Source organism: Somniosus microcephalus, unplaced genomic scaffold, assembly GCF_052327205.1.
Source record: "Somniosus microcephalus isolate GS21.2 unplaced genomic scaffold, FLI_Smic_1.0 unresolved_chr7, whole genome shotgun sequence".
NCBI lineage: Eukaryota > Metazoa > Chordata > Chondrichthyes > Squaliformes > Somniosidae > Somniosus > Somniosus microcephalus.
Window position 1 is genome coordinate 13377536 of NW_028225185.1, and position 13828 is coordinate 13391363.

General features: G+C 52.6%; 1 protein-coding gene across 2 annotated transcripts in view; it reads right to left on the minus strand.

Annotated features, from left to right (window-relative positions):
- sema6cb (semaphorin 6Cb) overlaps positions 1–13828 on the minus strand; it is a 118475-nt gene that overhangs the window by 26166 nt on the left and 78481 nt on the right. For both annotated transcript variants that reach the window (XM_085978673.1, XM_085978674.1), the window contains exons 11-14: positions 9712–9843; positions 6071–6226; positions 4093–4266; positions 1684–1821 (exon numbers count right to left, since the gene is read on the minus strand). In XM_085978673.1, the coding sequence (XP_085834799.1) occupies positions 1684–1821; positions 4093–4266; positions 6071–6226; positions 9712–9843 (600 nt within the window). The remainder of the gene's footprint in view (positions 1–1683; positions 1822–4092; positions 4267–6070; positions 6227–9711; positions 9844–13828) is intronic.

Here is a 13828-nt window from a genome sequence, read left to right on the forward strand (position 1 = left end):
CTCCTTCCCTCCCCCGCCAATTCCAACAACACAGCAGTGTTGTGATGTAGGAAACGCAGCAGCCAATTTGCGCACAGCAAGCTCCCACAAACAGCAATGTGATAATGACCGGATCATCTGTTTTTTAGTGATGTTGGTTGAGGGATAAAATATTGGCCCCAGGACACCGGGGAGAACTCCCCCTGCTCTTCTTCCAATAGTGGCCGTGGGATCTTTTACATCCACCTGAGAGGGCAGACGGGACCTCGGTTTAACGTCTCATCCGAAAGATGGCACCTCCGACAGTGCGGCGCTCCCTCAGTACTGCCCCTCCGGCAGTGCGGCGCTCCCTCAGTACCGCACCTCCGACAGTGCGGCGCTCCCTCAGTACTGCCCCTCCGACAGTGCGGCGCTCCCTCAGTACTGCCCCTCCGACAGTGCGGCGCTCCCTCAGTACTGCCCCTCCGACAGTGCGGCGCTCCCTCAGTACCGCCCCTCCAACAGTGCGGCGCTCCCTCAGTACTGCCCCTCCGACAGTGCGGCGCTCCCTCAGTACTGCCCCTCCGACAGTGCGGCGCTCCCTCAGTACTGCCCCTCCGACAGTGCGGCGCTCCCTCAGTACTGCCCCTCCGACAGTGCGGCGCTCCCTCAGTACCGCACTGGGAGTGTCGGCCTGGATTATGGGCTCGAGTCTCTGGAGTGGGACTGGAACCCACGACCTTCTGACTCGGAGGCGAGAGAGAGAGTGCTACCCACTGAGCCACGACTGACACTTGAAAGATGGCAGACAGGTTATTCTGGAAGGATGTAATCAGTGGTTGAAGAGCATCAGAACAATCCACACTGTGAAGTCCAAGTTCTCTCACAACGGGAAAAAAAGATCGTTTGGGATCGTTCGATTGGTAAAACGGCAACCTGACTCCGCAAAGCCTTTCCACCATCTACAAGGCACAAGTCAGGAGTGTGAGGGAATACTCTCCACTTGCCTGGATGAGTGCAGCTCCAACAACGCTCAAGAAGCTCGACACCATCCAGGACAAAGCAGCCCGCTTGATCGACACCCCATCCACCACCTTAAACATTCACTCCCTCCACCACCGGCGCACCGTGGCTGCAGTGTGTACCATCTACAAGATGCACTGCAGCAACTCGCCAAGGCTTCTTCGGCAGCACCTCCCAAACCCGCGACCTCTACCACCTAGAAGGACAAGGGCAGCAGGCGCATGGGAACACCGCCACCTCCAAGTTCCCCTCCAAGTCGCACACCATCCTGACTTGGAAATATATCGGGCCGTTCCTTCATCGTCGCTGGGTCAAAATCCTGGAACTCCCTCCCTAACAGCGCTGTGGGAGCACCTTCACCACACGGACTGCAGCGGTTCAAGTAAGCAGCTCACCACCACCTTCTCAAGGGCAATTAGGGATGGGCAATAAAGGCTGGTGCGCAGGAGGGGGTAAATGTCCTTCACTTACTGTTATAAATCTCATCATCAAGAAACTACTTATGAAATAATGCTGGACGGCCAGCTGGTGGCGCCATCCAAGGAGTATAAATACTCGGGCGTGGGCCCAGCTTGCTCAGGGACATTTTGTAAGACAGGAACTAGTGAAGTACAACTAGACCTCCATGTTCTGAAACAAGTTGATTAAAGCCTTGCTTTATGCTCGAACCAAGTGCGTAGTGAGTTTTATTACATCACTTACCGCTTGCATTTGCTGTAACTCTCGCAGCGGCTCAGAGGCACCTGAATGACACAGCCCGCGAAGCCCACAAACAGGGCGTGATGGTCCTTGTCCAGCTCCAAGCCCAGAATCCTCCTGTCTTCACCTTTCACGTTACACCTGCAAGGGTGGAAGAGACACAAGAGCTTGAGGGTCCCTCACCACGGGAGAGATCGGGGTCTCTATCGGAGAGTTTGAGGGGGGCGGGGTGGGTGGGGGGCGGTCTCCAGCAAGAACGAATGGACAATGACCCGGAACAGGAAACGTGGCTGATTTTGACCCCTCCTTGACCCAAGGGGCTCTGAGTGCAATAGGGGGGGACGCCCCATCTACTACCCAGCCGAGATAGTCAACTCAGCACAGTCCGTGGAGCAAACTGGGATTGGCCAACATAGAAACATAGAAGATAGGAGCAGGAGTAGGCCATTCGGCCCCTCGAGCCTGCTCCGCTATTCAATGCGATCATGGCTGATCATCCAAATTCAGTGCCCTGTCCCTGCCTTCTCCCCATATCCCTTGATCCCCTTAGCCTTAAGAAATATATCTAAATCCTTCTTGAATATATTTAATGAATTGGCCTCTACTGCCTTCTGTGGTAGAGAATTCCACAGGTTCACCACTCTCTGGGTGAAGAAATTCCTCCTCATCTCTGTCCTAAATGGCTTACCCCTTATCCTTAGACTGTGACCCCTGGTTCTGGACTCCCCCCGACCATCGGGAACATCCTTCCTGCATCTAGTCTGTCTAGTCCTGTTAGAATTTTATAAGTTTCAATGAGATCCCCTCTCATTCTTCTAAACTCCAGCGAGTACAAGCCCAATCGACCCAATCTCTCCTCATACGTCATTCCTGCCATCCCAGGTAAGGCACAGGTTCCTGCGGCTCAGCATCGCGCCCCACGGTGCCTTTATCCGATAAGCCATTAGGAACACAGGAACAGGAGGAGGCCATTCAGCCCCTCGAGCCTGCTCTGCCCCTCAACTAGATTGTGCCTGGTCTGTATCTTAACTCCATCTACTTGCCTTGGCTCCATACCCCTTAATACCCCTTACCCAGCAAAAATGGACATTTTCAGTTGACCCCCAGCCTCAACAGCTTTTTGGGGGGGAGAGTTCCAGATTTCCACCCCCCTTTGTGTGAAGAAGTGCTTCCTGACATCACCCCTGAACGGCCTGGCTCTAATTTTAAGGTGACGCCCCCCCTTGTTCTGGACTCCCCCCCCACCAGAGGAAATAGTTTCTCTCTCTCTCGACCCGATCAACTCCTTTAATCATCTTCAACACCTCGATTAGATCCCCCCTTAATCTTCTAAACTCGAGGGAATACAAGCCCAGTCTGTGCAACCTGTCCTCGGAATTTAACCCTTTTAGCCCCCCCGGGTATCATTCTGGTGAATCTGCGCCGCTCCCCCTCCGAGGACAAGATCTCCTTCCTGAGGGGCGGGGCCCAGAACTGAACCCAGTTACTCCAGGCGGGGTCTGACCAGAGCTCCGTACAACTGAAGCATCGCTGCCTCCCCTTTGTATTCCAGGTCCATTAGGTGGGCTGCCTAACCATTGAGATTTGGTTGTCTCTCCCACCACCGCCGCCGCACCCCCCCCCCTCCCCTGCTTAGAAGACAGGAGCAGGAGTAGGCCATTCGGCCCCTCGAGCCTGCTCCGCCATTCAATGCGATCATGGCTGATCATCCAAATTCAGTACCCTGTCCCTGCTTTCTCCCCATATCCCTTGATCCCTTTAGCCTTAAGAAATATATCTGACTCCTTCTTGAATATATTTAATGAATTGGCCTCAACTGCCTTCTGTGGTAGAGAATTCCACAGGTTCACCACTCTCTGGGTGAAGAAATTCCTCCTCATCTCAGTCCTAAATGGCTTACCCCTTATCCTTAGACTGTGACCCCTGGTTCTGGACTCCCCCGCCATCGGGAACATCCTTCCTACATCTAGTCTGTCCAGTCCTGTCAGAATTTTATAAGTTTCAATGAGATCCCCTCTCATTCTTCTAAACTCCAGCGAGTATAAGCCCAATCGTCCCAATCTCTCCTCATACGTCATTCCTGCCATCCCAGGTATCAGCCTGGTGAATCTTCGCTGCACTCCTTCCACGGCAAGAACGTCCTTCTTCAGGTAAGGCGACCAAAACTGCACACAATACTCAAGGTGTGGTCTCACCAAGGCCCTGTACAAGGCCCTGCTTGTCTTCTCTCTGGCTTCCTTCGGCTTTGGGCCTACACCCGGGGAGGGGGGGTTAAGTCAATAGCGCAATGAACCGTTCGGTTCAAAGTTCGCGCAATGACACCACGGTAAATTCAGGGCCCCCCCCCCCCAGAGAGAGAGGAGAACTGCGCGTTCCCCGACCGTAAAAGGCGCCCTCCCCTTCAACACTCACTTCGCTGGGTTGTAGACGTCCATCTCCTCCAACAGGATGCCGTCCGTCGGAGCCTCCTGGCGCACTCTGGGCAAGATCTTCAGCAGCACCCCTTCCTCCGAACCGACGAACAGGACCGTGTAGTTCTGGTACGGACCAGCCGAGGTGTCAGCAACTATCTGGGTCAGCTTGGACCTGTGAGGTTAAAGTGCAGAGTGCAAGGGTTTAACCAGGTGAAGGGGGCGCCCCAGCACACCCAATCAGCAATTAGACCCTCAGACTAGAGTTTAAAACAAAGTGAGGTTTAATCACCCACGGCAGTTGTGTCTTTCAGACTTGGGCTGGTAAGTGGCAGGTCACATTCGCGCCACACAAGTGCCAGGCAATGACTATCTCCAACAAGCGAGAGTCTAACCACCTCCCCTTGACATTCAATGGCATTACCATCGCTGAATCCCCCACCATCAACATCCTGGGGGTCACCATTGACCAGAAACTTAACTGGACCAGCCACATAAATACTGTGGCTACAAGAGCAGGTCAGAGGCTGGGTATTCTGTGGCGAGTGTCTCACCTCCTGACTCCCCAAAGCTTTTCCACCATCTGCAAGGCACAAGTCAGGAGTGTGATGGAATACTCTCCACTTGCCTGGATGAGTGCAGCTCCAACAACACTCAAGAAGCTCGACACCATCCAGGACAAAGCAGCCCGCTTGATTGGCACCCCATCCACCACCTTAAACATTCGCTCCCTCCACCACCAGCGCACCGTGGCTGCAGTGTGGACCATCTACAAGTTGCACTGCAGCAACTCGCCAAGGCTCCTTCAACAGCACCTCCCAAACCCGCGACCTCTTCCACCTAGATGGGCAAGGGCAGCAGGCGTATGGGAACACCACCACCTCCAAGTTCCCCTCCGAGTCACACACGCCATCCTGACTTGGAAATATATCGGCCGTTCCTTCATCGTCGCTGGGTCAAAATCCTTACTTTTTTTTAATTGACTCTCGGGATCTGGGCGTTGCTGGCACAACCAGCATTTATTGCCCATCCCTAATCGCCCCTTGAGAAGGTGGTGGTGAGCCACCTTCTTGAACCGCTGCAGTCCCTGTAGTGAAGGTGCTCCCACAGTGCTGTTAGGGAGGGAGTTCCAGGATTTTGACCCAGTGACGATGAAGGATCGGTTGATATATTTCCAAGTCAGGATGGTGAGTGTGACTTGGAGGGGAACTTGGAGGTGGTGGTGTTCCGATGCGCCTGCTGCCCTTGTCCTTCTAGGCAGTAGAGTTCATGGGTTGAAGGGGTCGTGGGTTCGGGAGGTCGCAGATTTGGGAGGTCACGGGTTTTGGAGGTCGCAGGTTCGGGAGATGGCGGGCTCGGGAGGTCAAGGGTTCGGGAGGTCAAGGGTGCAGATGGTCAAGGGTTCAGATAGTCATGGGTTCGGGAGGTCAAGGGTTCGGTAGGTCAAGGGTTCTGATGGTCAAGGGTTTGGGAGGTCAAGGGTTCGGATGGTCAAGGGTTTGGGAGGTCAAAGGTTGGGAAGGTCAATGGTTTGGATGGTCAAGTGTTCAGATGGTCGTGGGTTCAGGAGGGCAAGGGTTCGGATGGTCAAGGATTCAGATGGTCGTGGGTTCAGGAGGGCAAGGGTTTGGATGGTGAAGGGTTTGGATGGTGAAGGGTTTGGAAGGTCAAGGGTTCGGATGGTGAAGTGTTTGGAAGGTCAAGGGTTCGGGCGGTCAAGGATTTGGGAGGTCAAGGGTTGGGAAGGTCAAGGGTTCGGATGGTCAAGGGATCGGATGGTCATGGGTTCGGATGGTCAAGGGTTTGGGAGGTCAAGGGCTGTAGAGGTCGCGGGTTCAGGAGATGCCCAGTTCGACCATGGAACCCATTCCTTGAGGTAAAAGGACAGCTCAATAACTCAGTCGCTCCCCAGTCCCTGAGACCGACACCGTTGCCCATTCGCCAACTTCCACCTCGCGCCTCGTTGCCGATGGTCTTACCTGACGGTGGTCCTGGTCAACCAAGGTGTCTCCATGATCAGCGGGACAGCGTCGTCCAGGAGAGGGTGGGATTTAATGAAGGATAGGCTTTCATCTGGGAACTCATTGGTGCTCTTGTAAGACTGAGCTGCTCCGTGTCCCGCACAACATCCGGGCCTTGGAGGTGGGGAGAAGAAGACAATTAGGTCCCACATAGGAATTGCTGGACACAAGAAAACCAAGGTCCTTCGGGATGGCCTTCTACCATCCTGGTAGCCGCATGATAGAATGGAGTTGTTCATATGTAGGATATACAGAAACAGGCCATTCGGCCCAACCAGTCCATACCGGTGTTTATGCTCCACTCGAGCCTCCTCCCGTCTTTCCTCATCTAACTCCATCAGCGTCACCCTCTATTCCCTTCTCTCTCATGTGCTTGTCCAGCCTCCCCTTAAATGCATCGACGCTCTTCGCCTCAACCACTCCCTGTGGCAGCGAGTTCCACATTCTCACCACTCTCTGGGTAAAGAAGTTTCTCCTGAATTCCCCGTTGGATTTCTTGGTGACGATCTTATATTGACGGCCTCTAGTTTTGCGCCTCCCCACAAGTGGAAACATTCTCTCTGTATCCACTCGATCAAAACCTTTCATCATTTTAAAGACCTCTATTAGGTCACCCCTCAGCCGCCTTTTTTCAAGAGAAAAGAGACCCAGCCTGTTCACCCTCTCCTGATATGTATACCCTTGTGGCGGAGACCACATAGGGACAATAACACAATGTATAGCCAATGCTGTTATATGTACTTAAACACAATTCACTTTGTATAGCAATGTTGTGACATGTACATGCTGGGTTGGGTTATTGGTGCAGGGTCCCTTTAAGAGCGTCGGGAACATGATGACGTCATGACATCGGTGGCGTGATGACGTCATAGCCCCTGCATGGGGCTGAGCCTTCAGACCTCGTGGAGATTGATTAAAGTAAGAGACGTTTTGCTTTTGCTTAAAGAAAAGTCTCAGCCTGTTGATTGTGTCGATTGGGCTTATACTCACTGGAGTTTAGAAGATTGAGAGGGGATCTCATCGAAACCTATAAAATTCTGTCAGGTCTGGACAGACTAGATGCAGGAAGGATGTTCCCGATGGCGGGGGAGTCCAGAAACAGGGGTCATAGTCTAAGGATAAGGGGTAAGCCATTTAGGACTGAAATGAGGAGGAATTTCTTCACCCAGAGAGTGGTGAACCTGTGGAATTCTCTGCCACAGAGGCTAGTTTATTAAATATATTCAAGAAAGAGTTGGATATATTTCTTGAGGCTAAAGGGATCAAGGGATATGGTGAAAAGGCAGGGACAGGGTACTGAGTTTGGATGATCAGCCATGATCACATTGAATGGCGGAGCAGGCTCGAAGGGCCGAATGGCCGACTCCTGCTCCTATCTTCTATGTTTCTATGATTCTGTCGACCCCAACACCCTCGCATTTCTGGTATCATCCTTGTAAATCTTCTCTCCAGTGACTCTCTATCCTTTTTATAATGTGGCGACCAGAACTGTACGCAGTGCTCCAAGTGTGGCCTAACCAAGGTTCGATACAGGTTTAGCATTAATCACAGCGATCGATCTCTATCAACAACAGACCCAGGCACGAGGTGGGGAATACCCCCAGTGGGGGAGAGGTTCGGGAACCAGAGATCCAAAGTTACCCGCTCCTCCCGAGCACGCTGCACTCTCCACACATCCTGTCTCCAATTACTCGTGTCCTGGATCCCCCCAAAACGTTATTTACTGAAAGAAATCTAAATGGGGCCTTTGAGTGAATCAATACTAATTGCTCACACCATCTCCCGAGGGAGCCTGGGTCCATAGAGCGACCACTCGCTCATTGAAAGATCGTTGCCGCAGATTCGTTTGGAATTTACCCCCGCCCGCCCATTCAAGCTCAGGCCGTGCCCTCTGGTTCTGGACACTTTCCCTTTGACGTGCCGCTCCGACAGCGAGTTGCTGTGCTCCCATTGGCCGACAGCACCACAGTCACTGCGAATATCCCGCGAGGCTCCTGATGGTTCCGGGAAAACCGCCCCCCCTGTCATGAAGAAATGACTCATGAAGTAACACTGGGCGGCCAGCTGGTGGTGCCGTCCAAGGAAAGTATAAATACTCGGGCATGGGCCCAGCTTGCTCAGGACTTTTTTGTAACCAGGAACTAGTGATGTGACTAGAATCTCATGGTTGTGAAACAGTTGATTAAAGCCTTGTTTTATACTCCAACCAAGTGCTCCGTAGTCTTCTTACATCACCCCCTTTCCACGCGCGCGAACGGGGTTTCCGCCGGACTTCTGCAGAGGGAGGGGTGGAGGTGGAGGGGGCGGAGGAGGAAGCCCCCAGACGATTCACTGCGAGGTCTGAGAGACCTCCAGCCATGATCTAGGCCGCAGGTCTCAGTTCCCGCCGCCAGCGACGGACTCCCCTCAGGCCCTGGAGACTGTCTGGCGGGAGGAGGGAGGCATCAGGGTCCCTAACCTTAACACTGCGTTCCCCTCCTGGCTGTTCCTGGGACCCTCCAATTGGAGCAGGGAGATCCAGCTCGAGGGCCGCCACCAGATTTCAGCTGTTGGGCTTATCTGAGGAAGGATGTTCTTGCCATGGAAGGAGTTCAGCGAAGATTCACCAGGCTGATACCTGGGATGGCAGGAATGACGTATGAGGAGAGATTGGGTCGATTGGGCTTATACTCGCTGGAGTTTTGAAGAATGAGAGGGGATCTCATTGAAACTTATAAAATTCTAACAGGACTGGACAGACTAGATGCAGGAAGGATGTTCCCGATGGTCGGGGAGTCCAGAACCAGGGGTCACAGTCTAAGGATAAGGGGTAAGCCATTTAGGACTGAGATGAGGAGGAATTTCTTCACCCAGAGCGTGGTGAACCTGTGGAATTCTCTACCACAGAAGGCAGTTGAGGCCAATTCATTAAATATATTCAAGAAGGGGTTGGATATATTTCTTAAGGCTAAAGGGATATGGGGAGAAAGCAGGGACAGGGTACTGAATTTGGATGATCAGCCATGATCGCATTGAATGGCGGAGCGGGCTCGAGGGACCGAATGGCCTACTCCTGCTCCTATCTTCCATGTTTCTATGTCTTCTAGTCGCGGAGAGCAGTGAGTCTCTGGAACATGTTGGCGGCTGGTGTGGAGGGTGGCTAACATTCTGCCTTCAAGGGGGAGCTCGACCGGTGGCTGAGAGAGCATCATGGAGAAGGTCAGTGTCTTTATTGAGAACACTGGGTCCGTGTGATCTCCTGGTCTAGTTTCGAATGCCTGAGGGGGTCGAAGAGGAATTTCCCCCTGAGTATTTTTTGGCCCTGGGTTTTTTAAACCCTTCCGGGAGATTACACGGCTGCAGGGGGATGATTGGGAAGTATCTAGTCAGGATGCTCAAGCCATCACGAGTGTTGGGGCAGGCTTGATGGACCAGGTGGTGTTTTCCTGCCCACGTTCTTCAATCTTCCCTCCACCGAATCGCCCCGGAACCTCAAGAAGGACATCTCCCCGCCAAAACCGCTCCCAGTCGCAATGCCGCTCTCCCGCTCGCTCCCAATAACTGTTGAACGTTCCTCTGGCATTCGGTTGGGCTCAGGACCACCGGTGAGGCTGCCGTACCTTGGCGTCGGCACTCTGTCCTCCTGCACAGCCGTCCAGGTGGAGTCCGTGGACCGCTGCTCCTTGAAGCGACCGTTGAATGCGTTCTGAATGTCCTCCATGAAGAAGGCACAAACAGCCGATCCCGGGATACTGGGGAACAGAAACACCAATCGTTAATATTGACCTGTGAGCAATACAGAGCTGTTAACTAATTTCCCTGAATAACTGGACTCCAATCTCCAGTGCAATAAAATCCCAGTGAGTGAATGGGTCCATATTGGTACGGAGGACACTAACTGGGTCCAGATCATCAGGAACATCTCTACACTGTCCCCATCAAACACTTCCAGGGCAGGTACAGCACGGGTTAAATACAGAGTAAAGCTCCCTCTACACTGTCCCATCAAACACTCCCAGGGCAGGTACAGCACGGGTTAGATACAGAGTAAAGCTCCCTCTACACTGTCCCATCAAACACTCCCACAGCAGGTACAGCACGGTGTTAGATACAGAGTAAAGCTCCCTCTACACTGTCCCATCAAACACTCCCACGGCAGGTACAGCACGGGTTAAATACAGAGTAAAGCTCCCTCTACACTGTCCCATCAAACACTCCCAGGGCAGGTACAGCACGGGGTTAGATACAGAGTAAAGCTCCCTCTACACTGTCCCATCAAACACTCCCACAGCAGGTACAGCACGGTGTTAGATACAGAGTAAAGCTCCCTCTACACTGTCCCATCAAACACTCCCACGGCAGGTACAGCACGGGTTAAATACAGAGTAAAGCTCCCTCTACACTGTCCCATCAAACACTCCCAGGGCAGGTACAGCACGGGTTAGATACAGAGTGTGGTAAACCACTGTTACCGTTCACAACCGTTCACTATTGTTACACTGTTGTTATCACTGTTTACACTGTTGTTATCGCCACACAAGGTTACCTCTTGCCACACACACTGCTATACCTGGGCTTACCTCAGCTGACTCCGCCCATGGCTCCGCCTACTTGCCCAGGTATAAAGGTGACCGCTTGGCTCGTATTCTCCCTTGTTGGAACCGATCGCCCACGAGGGTGGGCTCTGTTATTTAGCCAATAAAAACCTATAGTTACTATCTTAACTCGTCGCTTTTCATGGAATGAATTGATAGGTACATCAATTTTATTGGCTAAATAACAGAGGTATATCACAGAGTAGAGCTCCCTCTACACTGTCCCATCAAACACTCCCAGGGCAGGTACAGCATTGGTTAAATACAGAGTAAAGCTCCCTCTACACTGTCCCATCAAACACTCCCAGGGCAGGTACAGCACGGGTTAGATACAGAGTAAAGCTCCCTCTACACTGTCCCATCAAACACTCCCAGGGCAGGTACAGCACGGGTTAGATACAGAGTAAATCTCCCTCTACACTGTCCCTTCAAACACTCCCAGGGCAGGTACAGCATGGGTTAGATACAGAGTAAAGCTCCCTCTACACTGTCCCATCAAACACTCCCAGGGCAGGTACAGCACGGGTTAGATACAGAGTGAAGCTCCCTCTACACTGTCCCATCAAACACTCCCAGGGCAGGTACAGCACGGGTTAGATACAGAGTAAAGCTCCCTCTACACTGTCCCTTCAAACACTCCCAGGGCAGGTACAGCACGGGTTAGATACAGAGTAAAGCTCCCTCTACACTGTCCCATCATACACTCCCAGGGCAGGTACAGCACGGGTTAGATACAGAGTAAATCTCCCTCTACACTGTCCCTTCAAACACTCCCAGGGCAGGTACAGCATGGGTTAGATACAGAGTAAAGCTCCCTCTACACTGTCCCATCAAACACTCCCAGGGCAGGTACAGCACGGGTTAGATACAGAGTGAAGCTCCCTCTACACTGTCCCATCAAACACTCCCAGGGCAGGTACAGCACGGGTTAGATACAGAGTAAAGCTCCCTCTACACTGTCCCTTCAAACACTCCCAGGGCAGGTACAGCACGGGTTAGATACAGAGTAAAGCTCCCTCTACACTGTCCCATCATACACTCCCAGGGCAGGTACAGCACGTGGTTAGATATAGAGTAAAGCTCCCTCTACACTGTCCCATCAAACACTCCCAGGGCAGGTACAGCATGGGTTAAATACAGAGCAAAGCTCCCTCTACACAGTCCCATCAAACACTCCCAGGGCAGGTACAGCACGGGTTAGATACAGAGTAAAGCTCCCTCTACACTGTCCCATCAAACACTCCCAGGGCAGGTACAGCACGGGTTAGATACAGAGTAAAGCTCCCTCTACACTGTCCCATCATACACTCCCAGGGCAGGTACAGCACGGGGTTAGATATAGAGTAAAGCTCCCTCTGCACTGTCCCATCAAACACTCCCAGGGCAGGTACAGCATGGGTTAAATAAAGAGCAAAGCTCCCTCTACACTGTCCCATCAAACACTCCCAGGGCAGGTACAGCACGGGTTAGATACAGAGTAAAGCTCCCTCTACACTGTCCCATCAAACACTCCCAGGGCAAGTACAGCACGGGTTAGATGCAGAGTAAAGCTCCCTCTACACTGTCCCATCAAACACTCCCAGGGCAGGTACAGCATGGGTTAGATACAGAGTAAAGCTCCCTCTACACTGTCCCATGAAACACTCCCAGGGCAGGTACAGCACGGGTTAGATACAGAGTAAAGCTCCCTCTACACTGTCCCATCAAACACTCCCAGGGCAGCTACAGCACGGGTTAGATACAGAGTAAAGCTCCCTCTACACTGTCCCTTCAAACACTCCCAGGGCAGGTACAGCACGGGTTAGATACAGAGTAAAGCTACCTCTACACTGTCCCATCATACACTCCCAGGGCAGGTGCAGCACGGGGTTAGATATAGAGTAAAGCTCCCTCTACACTGTCCCATCAAACACTCCCAGGGCAGGTACAGCATGGGTTAAATACAGAGCAAAGCTCCCTCTACACTGTCCCATCAAACACTCCCAGGGCAGGTACAGCACGGGTTAGATACAGAGTAAAGCTCCCTCTACACTGTCCCATCAAACACTCCCAGGGCAGGTACAGCATGGGTTAAATACAGAGCAAAGATCCCTCTATACTGTCCCATCAAACACTCCTAGGGCAGGTACAGCACGGGTTAGATACAGAGTAAAGCTCCCTCTACACTGTCCCCGTCAAACACTCACAGGGCAGGTACAGCATGGGTTAGATACAGAGTAAAGCTCCCTCTACACTGTCCCATCAAACACTCCCAGGGCAGGCACAGCACGGGTTAGATACAGAGTAAAGCTCCCTCTACACTGTCCCATCAAACCCTCCCAGGGCAGGCACAGCACGGGTTAGATACAGAGTAAAGCTCCCTCTACACTGTCCCATCAAACACTCCCAGGGCAGGTACAGCACGGGTTAGATACAGAGTAAAGCTCCCTCTACACTGTCCAATCAAACATTCCCAGGGCAGGTACAGCACGGGTTAGATACAGAGTAAAGCTCCCTCTACACTGTCCCCGTCAAACACTCACAGGGCAGGTACAGCATGGGTTAGATACAGAGTAAAGCGCCCTCTACACTGTCCCATCAAACACTCCCAGGGCAGGCACAGCACGGGTTAGATACAGAGTAAAGCGCCCTCTACACTGTCCCATCAAACACTCCCAGGGCAGGTACAGCACGGGTTAGATACAGAATAAAGCTCCCTCTATACTGCCCCATCAAACACTCCCAGGGCAGGCACAGCACGGGTTAGATACAGAGTAAAGCGCCCTCTACACTGTCCCATCAAACACTCCCAGGGCAGGTACAGCACGGGTTAGATACAGAGTAAAGCTCCCTCTACACTGTCCCATCAAACACTCCCAGGGCAGGTACAGCAGGGGTTAGATACAGAGTAAAGCTCCCTCTACACTGTCCCATCAAACACTCCCAGGGCAGGTACAGCACGGGTTAGATACAGAGTAAAGCTCCCTCTACACTTTCCCATCAAACACTCCCAGGGCAGGTACAGCATGGGTTAGATACAGAGTAAATCTCCCTCTACACTGTCCCATCAAACACTCCCAGGGCAGGTACAGCACGGGTTAGATACAGAGTAAAGCTCCCTCTACACTGTCCCATCAAACACTCCCAGGACAGGTACAGCACA